Source organism: Danio rerio, chromosome 15 (assembly GCF_049306965.1).
Source record: "Danio rerio strain Tuebingen ecotype United States chromosome 15, GRCz12tu, whole genome shotgun sequence".
Taxonomy (NCBI): Eukaryota; Metazoa; Chordata; class Actinopteri; order Cypriniformes; family Danionidae; genus Danio; species Danio rerio.
Genome location: NC_133190.1, coordinates 696,232 through 717,582, shown reverse-complemented (window position 1 = coordinate 717,582; position 21,351 = coordinate 696,232). Strand labels below are relative to the sequence as shown.

General features: G+C 38.7%; 4 protein-coding genes across 7 annotated transcripts in view; 3 read left to right on the top strand and 1 right to left on the bottom strand.

The window, feature by feature from the left end:
- Positions 1-14,867, top strand: part of LOC101882575 (uncharacterized) — a 38,369-nt gene extending 23,502 nt beyond the window's left edge. Inside the window, exons 1-3 of one of the 2 annotated variants that reach the window (XM_003199984.7) lie at positions 7,928-7,972; positions 8,291-8,428; positions 12,371-14,867. In XM_003199984.7, the coding sequence (XP_003200032.4) occupies positions 8,311-8,428; positions 12,371-13,458 (1,206 nt within the window). In that variant the 5' untranslated portion in view covers positions 7,928-7,972; positions 8,291-8,310 and the 3' untranslated portion in view covers positions 13,459-14,867. Of the gene's footprint in view, positions 1-7,927; positions 7,973-8,290; positions 8,429-12,370 lie in introns of those variants that run through there. The other variant, XM_073924300.1, reaches the window with a different exon arrangement.
- si:dkey-7i4.24 overlaps positions 1-21,351 on the bottom strand; it is a 34,235-nt gene that overhangs the window by 11,581 nt on the left and 1,303 nt on the right. The gene's annotated exons all lie outside the window — the stretch shown is intronic.
- Positions 2,199-6,744, top strand: zgc:174574. Its single transcript, NM_001361475.1, is given in 3 exon segments — positions 2,199-2,251; positions 2,585-2,722; positions 5,708-6,744. Coding segments are annotated over 2 exon segments (1,041 nt in total). The 5' UTR covers positions 2,199-2,251; positions 2,585-2,604; the 3' UTR covers positions 6,631-6,744.
- LOC110437883 (uncharacterized) lies at positions 8,289-20,388 on the top strand. Of its 2 annotated transcripts, none has more exons than XM_073924313.1 (3): positions 8,289-8,428; positions 16,753-16,892; positions 17,689-20,388. In XM_073924313.1, exons 2-3 carry the CDS (start codon positions 16,769-16,771, stop codon positions 18,435-18,437), a joined length of 873 nt encoding a protein of 290 aa, XP_073780414.1. In that variant the 5' UTR covers positions 8,289-8,428; positions 16,753-16,768; the 3' UTR covers positions 18,438-20,388. The 2 variants fall into 2 exon arrangements, with proteins under 2 accessions (XP_073780414.1, XP_073780413.1); XM_073924312.1 differs by lacking the exon at positions 8,289-8,428 and adding an exon at positions 16,523-16,662.

Below are 21,351 nucleotides of genomic sequence, written 5' to 3'. Positions count from 1 at the left end.
CCAGCTCGTGTGTGACTTTGTAGACACAGGTTACCACGAGTCTACACCAATAAGTCATGGTTTGACCAACTGCGATAAAACATATTAGCGCTATTCTGAGAAAATATCCGCGTGAGAGGCCAGTACTTGAAAACAATCACAGCACGGCAAATGTTGACTGATAAAGATACCAAAACCGACCTCAACCTGTACACCTGAGTTGCTCACTTAGATATGTTGATTGATACTCGTAAAGAACCTTTTGACTTGGGTTCAAATCCCATTGATGACATGTCAATGATAATTATTTCTTTACATTAATTTTGGTTATATACTGTTCTGCCACACAAATATTAAAATCAATAATGTTTACACTGACACCAAGCAATAGGAATATTTATTTGGTATGGGCATGTTTTGTTGCTGTGAGAAAGTGACGAATCTGCAAACGTAAGTAGCTTATATCTGAAAAGGCGCCTCAGTTGACCAGTTAAACCATAACACCGGCTTCATTCAGTTTACTTTAAAGAGTCCTCAAGCAGATGTTTACACCATGTAGACTTGACATCATGTCCATGATTACAGCGTACGAGTGGCCCTCGTTAACATATTGAACACATTGAAGCAGTATGTCTGGTGTTTCCGTCTGTTCCGTGTCCTATTTGAAACTCCAAACACCGACCTCACGTTAAGCAAAACCGTGTTAAGCTGCTTATGTGTTTGCCACAAAACGGGCAGGTAAACCTCACTCCTCTCACCTCTAAAAAAAGGTGCTCTTGCGACAGATGCTAGATGCCATAGTCTTTAGCCTCCTCGTGAGAGAAACTGACTACCATGCTGAATGTCGCCGGTTCGAGACCAGCTCGGGGCGGGTTGGGTGGAGTAGGACTGGCGGGGTTACACCTAATTACCCTAACCTGCCTAGTCACTTTAGTGAAGCCTTTAAATGTCACTTTAAGCTGTATAGAAGTGTCTTGAAGAATATCTAGTCTAATATTATTTACTGTCATCATGACAAAGAGAAAATGAATCAGTTATTAGAGATGAGTTATTAACACTATTATGATTATGTGAAGAAAATCTGCTCTCCGTTTAACAGAAATTGGGGGAAAATTAAACAGGGGGCTGATAAATCAGTCAACAGTTTGGGGTCAGTATGATTTTATGATAAATAAATGTTAGATATATGATAGATAAATGCTTTAAAATAAGCTTATCCTGCTCACCAAGGCTGCATTTGTTTAATTAAAAATACAGCACAAGTTGTAAAATTGTTAAATGTTATTGCACTGAAATAACTGTTCAAAAGTAGATTATCATTTAATATAATCATTTATACCAGGGATTTTAAAGATTAATTTTCAGCTTCATTACTCTAGTCTTCAGAGTCACATGATCCTTCAGAAATCACTGTTATATTAATTAATATTATTGTTAATAGTAATGAAAGCAATAATGACTGGAGTAATAATTTAATTTGAAACTACATACGATTGGCATGCAGTTACTTTAAGTTTTAATAAATATTATAAACAGTTATAGTCAGATATATTTATTATTATTTTTATTTTAACGTGTTTATTTTATGTTCTTTTGGTGGACTATCTCTCCCAAATGTCACTACATTAAATTTGTTGCATTGTATTATCCTTCTGATAATTCAACATGGTTGCAATTAGAAAAAGCTTCTTGTAAACCTGCATTATTGGCTTTTCTTTGCTGTAAGATTCCTCTTTCTGACCCAATAACTAGATGTTTATAGGTATATAATGAGAACTCACTGTAGGTAGTGAGTTTATTGATCTGCTGCCACTTTATGTGGGCTGAGTACACAAGGGTGAAGAGGCTGTACAAGAATATCACACAGCTATCAGCATATATATATATATATATATATATATATATATATATATATATATATATATATATATATATATATATATATATATATATATATATATGTGTGTGTGTGTGTGTGTGTGTGTGTTTGTATATCTTATTGTCATTTAATTAATATTTTGATACTTGTAAATAATGTTTTTATTATATTAAATTTGCATTTTAATACAGAGATACCTGGTATTAAAATAATTATATTTGTACATTTACAATTCGTCCGAATTTCGCACTCTTTATTTTAGGCAGTTATAAACATTTCCAGCAAGTCAGTGGCGTGTGTTGTGATTTTAGACACGGGACTTTTATCTCGGCATGACGGTGACGTCATCAGGCGGCGTCGCGCTCCGGTTTGTTGTGAATCTACTCGAGAAAGGTTTGTGTTTATAATCATTTTATCGATTATATAAATAAGATTGCAGCTGCTGAATGATTTATACTGTAACGCCATTATTAGTGAATATATTGATGAATGTAATGTTTTATTAAGCGTTAATGAACGTTATTCTGACTCTTCCACATCTGAATAACAGTAAAGCTGCGTTTATTTTCTGTCTTTATATCATAAATCAGTTCATCATCAACACCAAATCAGTCTCTAAGAGAACAGAGATGAGGACAAGAGACTTTTATTTTAAACTGAGACAAAGCCAGAGATTGAGTCATTTTCCTCTGTTAATGATGCTCTTCATCTTGTCCAAACCCACAGAACAGCAGATTATTATAAAGATGGCGTTTATTAAAGAGGAGAGTGAAGACATCAAGATTGAAGAAACATTCACAGTCAAACATGAAGAGACTGAAGAAGCTTTCAGAGTCAAACATGAAGATCCTGAGGAACAAACAGGTTGGTTTTCATCCTCAAAGCTCAACATTTGATCCTCATTCAGATCTGCAGCTCTACACTGATCAATATTTCTCAGTAAACTGCTTTATCTGACATCATATTCATCATATTTAACATTCGCTGAAGAGAACTTTGCACAGACGACCAACTTGTGTGATTAAACACTGTTTAGGAGACGATTCGACTTTTACACATGATGAACTGATCAGAGCTGAAGTGTCAGGCAGATCTGAGGACTGATACTGGTTTGTATTTTAAGAGTAAAACATTTCAGGAAAGATGAAGTAATGTAACTCGTTTATTTAAAAAGTAACTAATTACCACCTTTAGTTTCTTTCAGTGTTAATCTGTTTTGATGGTTCTCAGAGTTTTGCAAGCAAACCCGTTTGTGAATCTGCGGAATTTATTACAACTGAGCGGACTGTGTTGTATTTATATGCTCTAGTCTAAACTACATTGCACTGCAAATACACAGACTTAATGTACAATAACAACAATTACTATTGTATGCATGTTTAAAACATATACAACACAAACATATTGTGAGGTTTAAGAACCTCAAATGGACTCTTCAATCAGAACACACTGCACACAGCATGATTTGAATCTCTGACAGCTAATAGTTTAAAAAAATGTCTGATGGTAAATCAGACTAAACGTTTACTATTTTGGGTCTGTTTGTATTACCTAAATGATTTAAACTTGCTAAATGCCAGATTAACGAGAGGATTGTTTTTGAGAATGTTTTTATTACTTTCTAGACAGTCAAAAGTTTACACACATTTCCTTGGTATTTTTTAGCTCTACTTTTAAACTGTATAACTTTGGTCAAGTGTTTTGGGTCTCCTTCCACAAGCTTCTCAACAGTTTTCAGGAGTTTTGACCCATTCCTCCTGACAGAATTGCTGTAACTGAGGCAGATTTGTAGGCTGTCTTGCTCGCAGAAATTTTTTCAACTCTGCCCACACATTCTCTATAGGATTGAGATCAGGGCTTTGTGATGGCCACTCCAAAACATTCACTCTGCTGTCCTTAAAGCACATTTGAACTGATTTGGCAGTGTGCTTAGGGTCATGATCTGTTTGGAAGAGCCATTTGTGGGCAAGTTGTAATGTCCTGGCTGATGTGTTGAGATGTTGCTTCAGTATTTCTCCATAATGTTCTGTCTTCATGATGCCATCTATGCTGTGAAGTGGACCAGTCCCTCCTGCAGCAAAACAGCCCCACAACATGATGCTGCCGCCCCCATACTGCACAGTTGGGATGGTGTTCTAGGCTTGTGTTCTTTCCCCTTTGTCCTCCTACTGTAACTGCTCATTATGGCCAAACCGTTCAATCTTAGCTCCATCAGAGCACAGGACATGTCTCCACACATTAGTGTTTTCCCCCAGTGTCATTAAGCATATTGTAATCTGGCTTTGTTGTTGATTCTGGCTTGTTGATTCTCTATGTTGTCACACAGGGAAGCAGTGTGTTTGAGCTTTTCCTTCAACACTATTCTACAGTTGTGCCTCACATTAACTCAAATGTTGTCAATTAGCCAATCAGAAACCTCCAAAACCCTGACATCATCATCTGAGCTTTTCCACAGGCAGAATAATGTTTTTGTGTGTAAACTTGACTTTCAAGAAGAGTTATAACCATTTCTCAAACAATATCTCTCTCATTATTCTGCTGTTAAGCAGAACAGAAACACATCTGATCATCCTCACTTACCTAAAAGAGAAAAAGTTTAGTCACATTAACATCTGACTGTTTTTAAATAATTATGTACCTTTTTATACAGTGTATGACAACTTCTGCTTCTAACTGCACATGTTTCCCATTGTGAAGTTTCACTAATGTATTGTGTTAGTGGTTATTTGATGTATTATAGTGCATTAAAAATACTAGAGGTGTGAACCTACACCAGTCTTACGGTTCGGTTCGGTTACGATTATCATGCCATCGATTCGGTTCAATTCGATATCTTGGTGCATCACGATGCATTGATGATGCTTTTCATACACAGTGTTATATTTTTTTCAAAGCAGCAGTTCTTGTATTAAAAAGTATGAATATATTAATATTTATATACTATTTGTAATACAATTTTGTCATTTAATACAAACAGTCAGATATATAAACTGTACCTTTAAACAACACGAGCATTTAGCAAATAATATAAACAAATATAAATATCCCGCTCGATTTCTGATCCTTGTCTAGTTCTCTTACACCTCTTTGATTGGTCACACCCTCAACAAAAACGGTTGCGATTGGCTCTTGCGCTCTTCAGATGAGTGACACTGATAAGCAGGAGGTGGCAGCAGCCAGCGATCATAGCTAATCCATGATAGACACGGTGGAGAAAACTCTGCAGGCACAAGCACGTTTCTGTATCCAAAAGTAACGCTGTAAAACAGCCGAGAGGAGAAGAAAAGCCACGCCAGCAGGTCAAATGGGCCACAGTGTGTGTGTGTGTGTGTGTGTGTGTGTGTGTGTGTGAGAGAGAGAGATAGAGAGAGAAATAAAGTACTTTCATTCTCTCGATCTCAGTGAAATAGGAGCTTTTGCTGTTTATGCCTGTGAAAAACTGATCCAGCAAACACACACAGTGAAAATGTGCACAGTTTATGAGTTTTAAGTAGTGAGAGCGTTGTAAATACTCGCGCTCGCCTCCCTCGCGACTGAGCGCATATGAGGTAAATGACGTTAGTAATAACCGGTTATGATTATTACTGAACCGATACCGAATTGTCTGCGTCTGCATCGCGGTGCACCAAAAGAACGATTAATTTTGACACCCTTAAAAATACCTTATATAAATCATAATACATACAGGCCTCAGAAAATGTTACCCACAGCGTAGTACAGTACACGGGAATTTGTAAAATTTCCCTAAATGCATTGAATTCTTTTAATAATCTAGTATTGTTTTAATAAAAGAAGTATGTTATTCTGTTTTAAATTTGTTGGATTGTATTTATTTTTTGTCCTCTGTAGAGCTGATGCCACTCAAAGATGAGAGTCAAGAACAGAATGAGACGGAAGAGACTGTTCAAGATGAGGGATGTCTTGATCTCAGATCTGGAGAAGCATCAGAACAGACGGAAACCTCGCAAAAAACAGCCGAATCGAACACCTGCCATCACTGTGGAAAGAGTTTCACTCGGAAACAGTACCTTACAAACCACATGAGGATTCACAATGGAGAAAGGCCTTTCAAATGCCACCAGTGTGTAAAGATATTCACACAGAAACAAAACTTTCTTGACCACATGAGGATTCACACCGGAGAAAAGCCGTACACCTGCCAACAGTGTGGGAAGAGTTTCACTTGGAAGCGATACCTCATAACACACACGAGGATGCACACCGGAGAAAAGCCGTACACTTGCCAACAGTGTGGTAAGTGTTTTGCTCGGAAACATATGCTTACAATCCACATGAGGGTTCACACTGGAGAACGGCCTTACCCTTGCCAAGAGTGTGGAAAGGGTTTCACTCAGAAACATATCCTTATAGACCATATGAGGATTCACACTGGAGAAAGGCCTCACGTTTGCCAACAGTGCGGAATGAGTTTCACATGGAAACAATACTACACCGAGCACATGAGGACTCACACTGGAGAAAGGCCTTACGCTTGCCTACAGTGTGGGAAGAATTTCACCTGTAAACAAAACCTCACCGATCACATGAGGATTCACACCGGAGAAAAGCCGTTCACTTGCCAACAGTGTGGGAAGTGTTTCACTTGTAAACCAAACCTTAGAAGCCACATGAAGGTTCACACTGGAGAAAGGCCTCACGCCTGCAGTCAGTGTGGAAAGAGTTACCCTTGGAAAAAAAACCTTAAGGAGCATATGAGAGTTCACACTGGGGACCAACTTTCGGGTGTAAACACTTCCCTGATTCCCATGTGATGCCTAATAATACTGTAAAGCTTTACACCGGTGGCACCCCTAGAGAATTCCCAATGTGTTGGCCAGATGAGGTCACACCAAACCTTGTTGTGCTGCATTAAAAGGAATGAACTCAGTGTCTTGTTTTATGGTTAATGTAAATGTATTTAAGTAGATTTATGGCCCTTACCCGTCTTGACTCTACTCTTTGGCTGTTCTCACATTATGTACAGTTGCCATGAACTGGGTTGGCACACGCTTGCCCCCCCTCCAGTCTCCCCTAACGGCCCGCACTCACATTGCATTCATGCCTGAGCACGCTTGCGTCATCAGTGATGTGCTGTTCAGTAAGAAGCGCTCAATAGAGGGTTTTAAAACTTTGCTAACCACCATGGTAACACTTTATAATAACCACACACTATAAATAATATACTACGCATTATCAATTAATGAATTCATTAACTGCTAAGCATTAACTCTACATTAATAAACATCATTAAGAAGGTTATAACTGCAGCTGCAAATGCTGTATTCTTGATATACAAACACATTTAAAATGTGCTTAATAATTGTACTTTCACACTTTAATGATGCATTTTTCATTACTTAAGGAAGTATCGCATTATTCACAAACCAGTTGTATTTAAGGGTAGTTGAGGGTTTTTAGGATCATTCAGAATGAGTCAGTAAATGATTAATAAACTATTTAAATCAACGCTTATTTGTCTTATTATTCAGGCATTTATTAATGGTTACCCTGTATGTTAATAAATGCTTTATTAACTCAACTTCATGCAGTTTTGTGACCTAATCTAAAGTGAGGACTATTTATGCTTTATAAATCCCATATAAATGACAATTAAAGGCTCAGTTAAATTCTAAACAGGAAAAATTATATAAACTACATTATTCAAATGAAACTACATCAAATGAATCACAGTTTAAACATTGCATCTCATTATATTGTTAAATTATCTTGTTGTTTTATCCAGTTTTATGTTGTATTTTCGCACTCCTGTTATTTGGCAATATTTAAACTTTACAGTAATTTTACCTTTTTAGAAAAGATCGCAAAGATTATTGTTCATTTGATTCTGAGCCTTTAATTGCCCTTTTCTTTTACCATTTTGGACACATACAACCCTATTGTTTTTCACCATTTGCACTTTAATTCAAAGATGGCTGATATTAAAATAATTATATTGTATTTTTTTATTCGACTAAATCTTACAATCGTTTGTTTTTAAAGTACTCATAAATATTTTCAGTTTTTCTTGTTTTTGTTATTTTACTCACGGGACTTTTATGACGGCTTGTCGGTGACGTCACCAGGCTGCGCCTGCTGCGAATCCACTCGTGAAAGGTTTGTGTTTTTAAGAATTTAGCGATTATATAAATGCATCTCGTTCAGGCAAGATTATAATCGTTGAACTACATTTAAAACAGCGTCGTAATTATTGAATCCATCCTTTTATTTTAACAGTAATGATCTTTATTTGACGTGAATGACAGAAAGGTTTAGTTTTTCCTTTTTACTGCAAATCAGTTCATCATCAACACCAAATCAGTCTCTGGAGAACAGAGATGAAGACAAGAGACTTTTATTTTAAACTGAGACAAAGCCAGAGATTGAGTCATTTTCCTCTGTTAATGATGCTCTTCATCTTGTCCAAACCCGCAGAACAGCAGATTATTATAAAGATGGCGTTTATTAAAGAGGAGAGTGAAGACATCAAGATTGAAGAAACATTCACAGTCAAACATGAAGAGACTGAAGAAGCTTTCAGAGTCAAACATGAAGATCCTGAGGAACAAACAGGTTGGTTTTCATCCTCAAAGCTCAACATTTGATCCTCATTCAGATCTGCAGCTCTACACTGATCTATATTTCTCATTAAATGCATTTCTCCACTGATTACTTATATTAACAGGAACAAATAGTCATGGAGAGTTTTTGGTGTTGTCATGAACGCGACACAGTTTGAATTGTGTGTATGAATGAAGAATGATTGACAGGTGCATCGTTGGGAAGCGCTGAACTGAAAATGAGTTTAACCATGTGAATATTCGTCTGTGCTTCACATTGAACTGGAGAACGGCTTCAGAACATTTAGGATATAGTAGCCTATAGGACAACTTTCTAATGCCTTTTAATAGGCTATCTTTGTGGCTTTTAGTTGGGTTATGAATTACACAGTAAATAGCGCACGCACAGGATCGGGTTGAAATCCGTATCAGCTGGCTGATAACACAGTCCTGCAAAAAATATGCGGTATCGAAACGATATCCAATCCAAGTATCAGGATCAGTGCATCCCTAGTTTAATTAATATTTAGCTATAATTTGAAAATCCTTTACGGGCGGAGCAGTGGCGCAGTAGGTAGTGCTGTCGCCTCACAGCAGGAAGGTCGCTGGTTCGATCCTCGGCTCAGTTGCCGTTTCTGTGTAGAGTTTGCATGTTCTCCCTTGTGTTCGGGTGAGTTTCCTCCAGGTGCTCCGGTTTCCCCCACAGTCCAAACACATGCGGTACAGGTGAATTGGGTAGGCTAAATTGACCATAGTGTATAAGTGTGTGTGTGGATGTTTCCCAGAGATGGGTTGCAGCTGGAAGGGCATCCGCTGCGTAAAACATATGCTGGATAAGTTGGCGGTTCATTCCGCTGTGGCGACCCCTGTTTAATAAAGGGACTAAGCCGACAAGAAAATAAATGAATGAATGAAAATCCTTCACCAAGATTAGGTTACGTGTTTTTGTGGGGAACGTTATTGAATCCAGCACGGCCCTGCGCTCACTGATGGTGTATCCAGCAGCACTGAACATCCTTTCACTGCTGCTGCTGGCCGAGATGTATACTGATCTGGCTAATTTTACGCTTTGGGTAGGATTGTTTGTTCATCCTAAAATTAAAAGAGACAGTAACGATTAACTCGTTGTATATCTGGGCCTCCAGGCCGTGCAGTTTAAGTTAGGTCATTTCACCAGTCATTTTCCAAGTCCTCAGGTGGTTCACAAGTTTTTGCCAAATCACATATCCACATGATCCAAAAACAGAAAAGAATAGTTCATCAAGAGTGAGTCCTACCATATTGCAAGTGACTGCTCCATAGGGTATATGCCGAAGCATGCTAATAGGGCTTTTAATTTGCTAGTAACCTGGGTTAATCGATTCCGGCGAACTGTATGCCAATGCAAAAACCAGCACATTTAAGGTCTGTTTTCTTTAAAAATCAGCGATCTCCACTGGCTGAGTGATATCTGATATAAAGTGGGTCTCAGATTGTAGAAGAAGCACTGCATTACATTACATTTCACTGCCATGTCTTTATAATATGAGCATTTATTTTACCCCAGTATAGTCAATGGAGCTTCTGCGCTAGCCTGCCGATTCTGATGGGCACGTGCAAGTAAATGGCTTTTTGTCTCGTTTTATGCTCGAGCAACTAAATGGATGCCAGAGTTTATTTAACTAAATGTATTTTAATGACATTACAACATCCATGCTGTAAAAGGAACCGTATAAAATGGAAAAAAGTTCACAATAACTGATGACCGGAAGTTTATCAGCATGGGAAGAACACTAGCTCGGCATATACCCTATTGATATGACAGTTGACGGTGAGCCCGTCCACACAAAAATCCATTTCATTCACTTCTCAAGACTTTGGGAGAAGATGAATTTGTTTATTGCCCAGCTTTTCTGGGCACCTGCTGTCTGTGTTGCAAGGGCCATATGAGCATATTGATTTCACGTTAATCTAGTACAACACCTGTCACACAAAGTGGCAGAAATCAACTGGAGCTCAGAATATCAGCTTCATTACTGGCTGGATCACCTGTCAGCCAAACTTCTTCCCTGTACCTCAACTTACTGAAACAACAACTGCATTTCTAACTGTAAATGAGTGGTGGATTTGGAGTTTACTAAGGAAAACGTGTAATGGTTAACTGAATATGTGTTTCACATTTTAAATATTACTCGCAATGTGTGTTAGGCTGCTTTCACATCTGTAGTTCGCTTCATTTGGTCTGGATCAAGGGTAATAAATGATACATTGTTGCATCTTCTGCCGTCTTTGGGTCGTTTTCACACCACACTGCTGGCTTTGGTCCGAACCAGTTGAAACAAACCAAAATGCAGTCATCTGACAAAATCCACATCTCTCATTGGCCAGATGTTGTTTAACAGAGTTCCTAAACTGCTTATTGATTGGTCAGAATTCACGTGCGGGAAAATTCCTGCAAGTAAACAAACTTTTTACTATGGAGGCGCAACTGCGCTGGCTGATTGTATCCCTGCTTTAGACAAACTATACATTTCGAGAATGAAGCGCGGCCGCGGCTGGAAAACAATGTTGTAATACATCGCTCGTCACTTCAGGAGGCGCCGTGAATTAATTTAGCTAAACTGCGACATGCTCATCTTGCGGAAATATTACCAACGATCCATCAGGTAATGTTTTCCCATCTCTCTGTTGGTAAAGCGATGTCAACAAATATTTTCCTCCCTATCCCATAATGCACAGCGCATCGGCTTACGGCAGCTGGATTAGTCCAAAAGGCGCAGTACTTTTTGCGGTTGGACCTGTTTTAGTACGGATCATATTCTCACCACAATCGAAGCGCTCCAGGATTCGTTTGAAAGCGTACCGAGACCACCTCTTCAAGCAGGTCTCGATACGCTTATTTGGTCCGCTTTTGGTGCGCACTCGAGTACGATTGCTGCATTCACACCTACACAAACGAATGTACCAAGAGGGGAAAACGAACTCTAGTGCGATTCAATCCAACTAAACAAGGCAGGTGTGAAAGCACCCTTAGTGGTTTTCAGATGCATCCTAATGCATTAAAGCCACTTTTCCACCGCACACGACAAGCGACAGACCAGAAGTCATTCATTTCCAATGGAGAGTAGTACGGGAGCTGCGTGAAGTTCCGATCATCTCCATATGTGGAAAATTCGGATGCGATTTGAGCTACGAATACTTGAACTCCTGCGACTAGACCAGGGGTGGCCAACCCTGTTCCTGGAGAGCCTCCTTCCTGCAGATTTCAGTTGCAACCCATATCAAACACACCTGCCTGTAATCATCACATGGTGTTCAGGTCTTAATTAATTCGTTCAGGTGTGTTTGATATGGGTAGCAACTGAAATCTGCAGGAAGGTGGCTCTCCAGGAACAGGGTTGGCCACCCCTGGACTAGACCGTATGCAACTGGCCGACCGGATGTAATGTATTCCGGTGTTGTCAAAGCAGGTCTGTGCGCATGGGATGAGAAATACTAGTTTTTATTGTTTTGTTTTTTTTTTATCAGAAAAAGTTTATATTCAAAAAAACATTTCTATTCATTAATAAGTAGTAAAATTTGCTTATTTTTTTATATCGTCTCCACATTGCCTTCAAAATTTTAAGCAGTCTATGAGTTTCTAGTATTCATTCATTCAACCACGATGAACGCACGGAGAATAATGGCTCCTGCTTTTGCACTTCTTTATTTCGGACACTGCGAGAAGCAGCCTCTCTCCCATGGTGCACGGCAAAACTGAGAATTCTGTGGGACTGCCACAAGGGGGCGTATTCCAACAGTCGTGTCCAAATGTGTGCAGTGGAAAGGCGTCTTAAGTATACCTTTTATAAAGCATTAAGCAAACAGGTATAATAGAAAGGTTTGCATAATACAATATAGTATTATTTTAATAGAAAATTTAATTCTACTAATATTTTTAACATCTATGTGATTTTGTCTTTTTTTTCAAACAAAGACCCGATGCCATTCAAGGAGGAGAGTCAAGATCAGAATGAAATGGAAAAGAAGGATCAGTTTGAAGGATGTCGTGACCTTAGATCTGGAGGAGAATCAGAACAGACAAAAACCTCCTCGCAAAAAACAGCCCAGAAGACCAAATCTTTTACTTGCCATCAGTGTGGAAAGAGTTTCAAGCGGAAACAATGTGTTATAGACCACATGAGGGTTCACACTGGAGAAAAGCCCTACCCTTGTCAACAGTGTGGAAAAAGTTTCAAGTGGAAACAATCTGTCATAGACCATATGAGAGTTCACACCGGAGAAAAGCCTTACACTTGTCAACAGTGTGGAAAGAGTTTCGCTTGTAAACAAAACTTTAAACACCACATGAAGATGCACACTGGAGAAAAGCTTCACATCTGCAAACACTGTGGAAAGAGTTTCACTTGGAATCAGAACCTTCATGAGCATATGAGGATTCACACTGGAGAAAAGCCTTACACCTGTCATGAGTGTGGGAAGAGTTTCACTCGGAAACATAAGCTTAAAGAACATATGAAGGTTCACACTGGAGAAACGCCTTACAGCTGCCAACAGTGTGGGAAGTCTTTCAATCGGAAACAAAAACTTACAGACCATATAAAGGTTCACACTGGAGAAAAGCCTCACGCATGTCAACACTGTGGGAAGTCTTTCAATCGGAAACAAAAACTTAAAGACCACATGAGGATTCACACTGGAGAAAGGTCTTACGTCTGCCATCAGTGTGGAACGAGTTTCACTTGGAAACAAAACCTTACAAACCACATGAAGACCCACACTATAGGAAAGCCTCACATCTGCCCTCAGTGCGGAAAGAGCTTCACCCAGAAACGAACACTTACTGAACATATGAGTACTCACACTGGAGAGCAGCGTTTCCCCTGTCATAAGTGTGGAAAGAGTTTCAGTTGGAGAAATGTCCTCGCACAACATCTCAAGGTTCACACTGGAGAAAAACCGTATGCTTGCCAACACTGTGGAAAGTGTTTCTCTACTAAAGGGAACAGTAGAAGACATGAGTTAACTCACACTAAAACAAGCCTTACTCCTGGCAAGAGTTAAAAAGAATTTAAAGCCTGGTTTATTCTTCTGCGTCAAGTGACCGGCGTAACCCCACAGCGCATGCAACGCCTGTAGCTGTGCATTTATACTTCTGCTGCTGTCTCTGTTGGTCTGCATTAACACTTCCGAAACGCTAGTGGGCAGTGAGGTGTAAATGTTCCTCTGTGTCAAGTTTCTTCTCTGCTGTTTTGCTTTTCCTGAACGCTTCCTGAATGTACAAGTGGCTCAAACTCGCTCATTTTGAGGCAGGAACCGGCGGACGTGCAACAACTTTAACTATGAGGTAAACACAAAACAAAACTTTCCATCCGGAGCTCCTTCACGGGACTCCACACTTGTAAACAATCGCTCCATCAGGCTCGCACCATTCACGCGGCTCTCGGTCCCGCCCAGACTCGTCAGCGCTACCAAGCCGACCAATCACAGAGCTTACGCTACGCGTCGTTGCGACGCTGACGGCCACGGCGAAGGACTATGCATCAACGCTGTAGCATACGCCGGCGTTTAACGCAGAAGTATAAATCAGCCTTAAGACGGGGATCAACACACTTGTTACTGGAGGGTCGATGTCCTGCAGAGTTTAGCGTCAACCCTAATCTAACACCGCTGAACAAGCCTAATCGAGGGCTGTTTCTCAATTCCAAGAACGCAGAGAACGGACTTGTGCTCTTGTGACGATCAGTTTTGGCAGGTCACCTCGGAAGAATGAACTCGGGAGACCACGAGAACAAAGTATGCGTCCTGTGAGGAATGAGATGCTGAGTTCTTCCTAATGGTCACATGACCTTCACGCCTGGTTGTAATCCAAGATCCAAGACCAGCGTCGAGATGGTCCCAAGGTGTCCATATCCGGGACCAGGCCGTATCCTGAGCTGCTGGTGGTCATGGAGGAGTGAAGACCATGAGACTGATTCCAGTGATTCTCCAGGGACAGACGAGTCTTCACTGAGGCCAGCTTCCAGCCTCCACCGCTGAGACTGCAGCTCTGCACAAGACTTTTGGCCAGCGGAGAAATTTAAATGGTCGTGCCTAACTAAGTCTGGTTTTTCTCAAGGTTTTTTTTTCTTAACTCTTCTATTGGTGAAGCTTTTTTTCCCTCTCCGCTGTCGCCACTGGCTTGCATGGTTTGGGATCGGTAGAGCTACCCATCGATGAATTTGCTCTTAAGTGTTTGGACTCTCAATAATGACTTCAAACCACACTGAACTGAGCTAAACTGAACTGAACTTAAACACTAAAAACTGAACTACCCTGATCCAGTTACTCTGACCATTTATGTGGAGCTGCTTTGACACAATCTACATTGTAAAAGCGCTGTACAAATAAAGCTGAATTGAATATATACTGTGCATAAAGACTTTGTAATTATATATTGCACAATATATATATAAAACTGATTTTAATACGAATTTACTTCATGTGTTTATTCCTTTATTAAGATTTTCATGCTATTGTTTATATTCACCGTTTCATTTAGGGAAACACCTGAGGTAAATAAGTTATGGCGCAGTAGGTAGTGATGTCGCCTCACAGCAAGAAGGTCACTGGTTTGAGCCTTGGCTGGGTCAGTTGGCGTTTCTGTGTGGAGTTTGCATGTTCTCCCTGCATTTGCATGGGTTTCCTCCGGGTGCTTCGGTTTCCCCCACAGTCCAAACACATGCGGTAGAGGGGAATTGGGTAGTCTAAATTGTCCATAGTTTATGTATGTGTGTGAACGAGTGTGTGTGGGTTTCCCAGTGATGGGTTGCAGCTGGAAGGGCATCTGCTGCGTAAAAAACATATGCTGGATAAGATGGTGGCAGTTGATGATGACATTTCACGAAAACACTTTAATATTTAAGCATTGTAACAACACTTTCCAGTGGGAAGACTACTGGTCCAGGTGGAATAGAACTTAATGAAGCGTCTGTATTGGCTGCGTTACGGCTTTGTATGTTAAATCGTTCAATTGAGCTAAAAACATGTAAAACGTGTGTCTTTTGAGAAACAAGAAAAGATAATACTGTGCCTGGTAATTACAGACCAATTAATCTTCTTAACTAATCAAAAGGTGATTGCTAAAATTTTGGTTATTTTTTAAACGTGGATTCATTAATGCATTCTGAGGATTTTCTAATTCTTATTTTTTTCAAATTGATTTTATTATATATTTTTTTATTTGGGACATTCTACTAGAAACGTACATTTTCACGTATAAAAAAACGTGACAAGGCCTGCCTTAAGCTTGCCGTCCTCAAAAAAATCATACAAAAACAAGCATAAAATCATACAATTCAATGATAGAACGCATCTTTGATCACTGCTTCTCCTCCATCAATCAACATCACTTCCAGTCATATCCTTAAATGTATTGCACACATTTTATATTAAATTTACTGCAAATGTGAACTGACAGAAACTTTGGGACAATTGTAAAATTCTTTGTATTGTATATTTGTAGTATTTATTTGTAAAATGTATTAATAATTAAATGTTTTTAATTAGTTGATGTGAATGATGACAGCTTAAACTTGTTGTTTCTGTTCTATTTCTTTATAAATAACAGTTTCTAGCATAACAAAACAATTAAAGCTGTAGGTTCAGCTGGGCTGAGGACAAGCACAGTGACCGGGTTTGTACATTTAAGTGTTTTTAATGAAAAACAAACAACTGAGAACCGAATGGATGACATATTCCTTTACTCACAGAAATCAACCATCAGTCCATTGTAGACATTTTTTGGGGGATGAAATACTTTTTATTCACTGTTTTTGTGTTGGGTCAGATAATGTAAGTTTCTGGTAACATATCTGGTTTATTATATGTACACAATTGTTTTTACTTGTAAATAATATAATTCAAAGTTATATATATTTTATATTTATATATATATATATATATATATATATATATATATATTTTTTTTTTTTTTTTAATACAGAGTTATTGTATATAATTATATTGTAATTTTCATTCGACAGTTTCACGTTTTTAAGCACATTAGCGGTCAGCCAGTATTTTGTGATTTTAGACACGGGACTTTTATGTCGATTTGTCAGTGACGCCATCAGGCGGCGGCGCGCTCCTGACTGTTGTGTTATCCAAACGTGAACGAACGCTATTTTGACGTCTGATACGAATAAGAGAAAAGCTGCGATTTATTTATTCATTTTATTTTTTTTATTATCGTGAAGCAGTGTATTATTAACAAGAAATCAGTCGCTGGTAAGCAGAAAATTAGATTGTTGAATTTGACAGAGTTTTAGTTCATATATTTTTCCCTGTTACTGATGGTCTTCATCTTGATCTTGACAGTTTTACGTTAAATATTATGAAGATGGCGTTTATTAAAGAGGAGAGTGAAGACATCAAGATTGAAGAAACATTCACTGTCAAACATGAAGAGACTGAAGAAGCTTTCAGAGTCAAACATGAAGATCCTGAGGAACAAGCAGGTTGGTTTTCATCCTCAAAGCTCAACATTTGATCCTCATTCAGATCTGCAGCTCGACACTGATCAATATTTCTCTGTAAAATGATTTATCTGACATGCTGATTCATCATATTTAACATCCGCTGAGGATTACAAATTGCCAAACTGTTTGAATAAACACTGCTTAGGAGACTAGTCAACTTTTAAGCATGACAATTCCAAGCAAATGTCAAGTTTTCATAAAAATTTTAAAACCGTTTCTGCGTTTTTGTGTAGGCAAGTATTTTACAGTGCTTTAAAAATACTCAATGTCTCTGTTAATGTTTTCAAACTATTGTGTTTGATTTACCAAAATCACACAAGTGCCAGTTTCACACCTGTCACATCCATAATGGAGCTTTTTCCTCATACAAAAAATGTCAAATAAGATAAAATCAGTTGTTTTTGTTCTATAGTGAGCAACTCTTATCCTCTTGATCAGCATTATTCCTTTTGAGTTGTGCAGTTAAATTAACAGAATTTCTACAAAGTATGTTGTATACTGCAAGCTCACTAACTTTTCAATCACATCCGTAACACATGTTTATTTCCCTCATTTAAAATATTATAGATGTTTACAGATTGACATTTTTATGTTTTACACATATTGTCTGCTAATGCTCTTTGGCTTCATTGAAAATGTTACCCACACTATTGTACAGTACATGAGAAATGGCAAACTGTTTCAAACATGCATTGAGTTATTAATGCTAAATAGTATTTCACTATCAGTTTTACACATATGGGGTTGTATTTGTCTTTTTTTTCCTCCACTGTAGAACTGATGCCACTAAAAGATGAGAGTCAAGATCAGAAACAAATTGTGGAGAAGGATCAGTATGAAGGATGTCATGATTTCACATCTGGAGAAGAATCAGAACAGAAGGAAACCTCTTCAGAACAAGCAGCCTTGAAATCTAATACCTGCCACGAGTGTGGAAAGAGTTTTACTCGGAAACAAAACCTTAAAGACCACATGAGGATCCACACGGGAGAAAAGCCTTACACTTGCCAACAGTGTGGAACAAGTTTTACTTGGAAACAAAACTATACTGAGCATATGAGGATTCACACTGGAGAGAAGCCTCACACCTGCACACAGTGTGGAAAGAGTTTCACTCAAAAACAATACCTTACAGACCATCTGAGGATTCACACTGGAGAAAAGCCTTACACTTGCCAATACTGTGGAAAGAGCTTCACTTGGAAACGATACCATACAGTACACATGAGGAGTCACACCGGAGGAAAGTCTCACACCTGCCATCAGTGTGGCAAAAGTTTCACTTGGAAACAAAATCTCACCGATCATATGAGGATTCACACCGGAGAAAAGCCCTACACCTGCCAACAGTGTGGAAACAGTTTTACTTTGAAACAAAACCTTAAAAACCATATGAAGATTCACACTGAAGGGATGCCTTACACCTGCCATCAGTGTGGAAAGAGTTTCATATGGAAAAAAAACCTTTCAGACCATATGAGGGTTCATATCGGAGAAGAGCCTTACACTAAATTGCAATACTAAAATAAACCTTTAAAGGGCCATGAAACCCCCTCGTTTCAGCAGGGTGTTTTCACACCTCTACTTTGGAAAAAGTCAGAAAAGTGGGCGTGTCCAGGGGGGAGTGTCGGAGGAACTAAAGTGGGATGGTGTGGGAGTGTCTATTTGGGCACGCGCGAGTTTCAGAGTCAAAACACACACACACACACACACACACACACACACACACACACACACACACACACACATACAGGAGAAAGTGATGGTGTTTAACCTACATGGACATCTGTAGTGGAATTATTTGCCAAATTATTAAATGGTGGACTTTAACTGCAGTTTGGCTCTTTCATTCAGGGAATTCATTCATGCCCCTCGCAACAAACGAGATATTTGATTCGAGGAGCTGCTCTAAGCGTGTATTTTTCATGCAATGTTTGATACCGCACGGCGAATGAGAGAAAAAAAAACCCTCTGCATTTCCCGGAAACTTAGATGCACACGGCAGGTAGCGTCAGAAAGCCGCGTGTGTTATTCCGGTCGCTAAATGCAGTAAAAACCCTACATGAGGTTAAAGTTTGATTGTGGCGCTAACATGTTTACACTCGGTGCAATAGTTAGTTCGATACGAACAAACTGAATAAACAAAGAGCACTGGTCACTCACTTACCAAATCTGTAGAGACAGGACAATCACCAGCAACTAGAGCCGCGTCTTTACTAAGAGGAGACTACAAGCGAATCCGGATCTCAGCGTTTGCAGATGAGAACAGCTCTCAGGTAAACAATAATCCTCCTTAGACACGTAAGTTATTGTTGTCGAGCGTCGCGTACACTGTTAATCCACACGTGACTCCAGCTGCGCTCTCACAGAGAGAAAATGAAAACAAAACTTCACTGCAGCAAACTATAAAAGCAACACTTCACGCTTGTTTTGCCAACACAATGTGGCGTCTCTGTCGTCTAAACACTGTGACAGTAATGAATATTAATGAAGTTGCACAATAGAGCGCGCTGATTGGTTTGAACCAAGCTTTACTCATGCATTAATGCATCACACTGTAAGACGTAATAAGACACACTCTGGCACAGACGTCCAGTCTGCACGCTGGAATACACGCTATTATGTCATGACCGTGACGCAGCTTCAAAAATTCGTTTCAAACCGGAAGTACGAATTTGCTTGAAATAACGCAAAAACAACCAATTTACACTTTTTAGTGAAATATAGGTGTCCTAATAGTGTTTTTAGCAGTGTGGGACACATATACCACTGTCAACAGCTCAACACATGTGTCCTGGTGTTTCCTGACCCTTTAAAGACACAGGATAGTTTACATTAAAGAGAAAACCTTTACACTTGCCAACAGCACAGACAGAGTTTGAATCCCGTGATTTCCATGTGATGCTTCATGATAGGTAAAAGCTTTACACCTGTTGTTGGACCATTGGTTGGACCATTGGTTCTGTTGGTGTTCCACATATTGGCTCTTGTCTAGTTAATGTCGAATCAAGTTTAAAGGGACATAGTTCATTCATTCATTTTCTTGTCAGCTTAGTCCCTTTATTAATCCAGGGTCGCCACTGCGGAGTGAACGAGGAACCGATCAAAGCCCACGCATAAAACTAAAGTAATCACTTTGTTTCTTCAGTTCTTTATCAGTTTTTGAAAGACTGTCAGTGTGAAGAAACTATTATTAAGGACTTGAATTCTTTGTATGAATCAGAATCAGAAAGTGCTTTATTGACAGGTATTTTCGCACATACAAGGAAGTAGTTTTGTGACAGAAGTTTCCACAGTGCAACAGAATTACTGACAGGACAAAAACAAAGAATTTTAAAAAAAGTAAATGAAGAATAAAAAAAATCTTATTGGACAAATGCACAGTATATTACTATAGACACAATATCGTATGTATATATTATCTGCTATTTGAAATGTTAGCTATGTGTTTTGTTAAATAAACAAGTAAATTATATTGTTGTCCTACAGTTATTAAGTGTTCATGAGAAGGATTGTATATATGCAAGTGTAACTTGATTAAATGTGCATCCCATAGCCAGTGTCCCACAGGGTGGCATAGTTGGTTTCATTTGTTTGTCTTTTAGGGCACTGTTTCTCAACCACGTTCCTGGAGGATCACCAGCTGTGCCGATTTTCTTGTTTCCTTTACCAAATAAACCTGATTCAGATCATCAGCAAAGAGACATATAAAACATGCAGTGCTGGTGGTCCTCCAGGAACATGGTTGAGAAACACTGATTTAGGGGAAGATGCTGTTTCAAGCGCCTGGAAAATAATAATTGAAGATCTTGGCAGCATGTAATGCCAGGATGAGCTATACTTACTACAGATTTCCATAAATATACTAAAGCTAGAACATAATTGCAATAACAAATTCAAAATAAACTTTGTTTTAGTCAGATTTTGTTTGAAATTATTTCAATTAATTTGTGTTTTTATGTAATCGTATGTATATAGGGGTGTTATAGGTATTATTGCCTATTAGATTGTGTTGTTCTGCATATCCAAATCTACTCTGCTAACTTTGGCAGACTCATTTAAACATGCTATGATGTATGGGCACACTAAATTTATTTTCTGATACTCTATTGGACAGATAGACTGTCAATTGAGGTGCAGAACATATTTAAGGACGTTTTCCTTCCCAATAACACCCTCCTTATTTAATCCCGAGGTTATTTATAGACTGGATCTTTTATTAATATCCTTCAGGCCCAAATTAACATTTAATGTCATGTGAGCTTTATTTACAGTGCTCAGCGTAAAGGGTGATTATTAAAATCTAACATTTAATATAGCATTACTCTAATATTTTCTATAGGATGCTTTACGATACTATATTTGTGCATAATCATAAAAAACATGAATATATTGGGAACAAATATATAAAATTGTAATAAACAGGAAAAAAACATTA

Coding starts and splice junctions, on each gene's coding strand:
- LOC110437883 (XM_073924313.1), top strand. CDS start 16,769: ATGAAGATGGCGTTTATTAAAGAGGAGAGTGAAGACATCAAGATTGAA. Junction 16,893..17,688: donor AGATCCTGAGGAACAAGCAG/GTTGGTTTTCAT, acceptor CCTCCACTGTAG/AACTGATGCCACTAAAAGAT.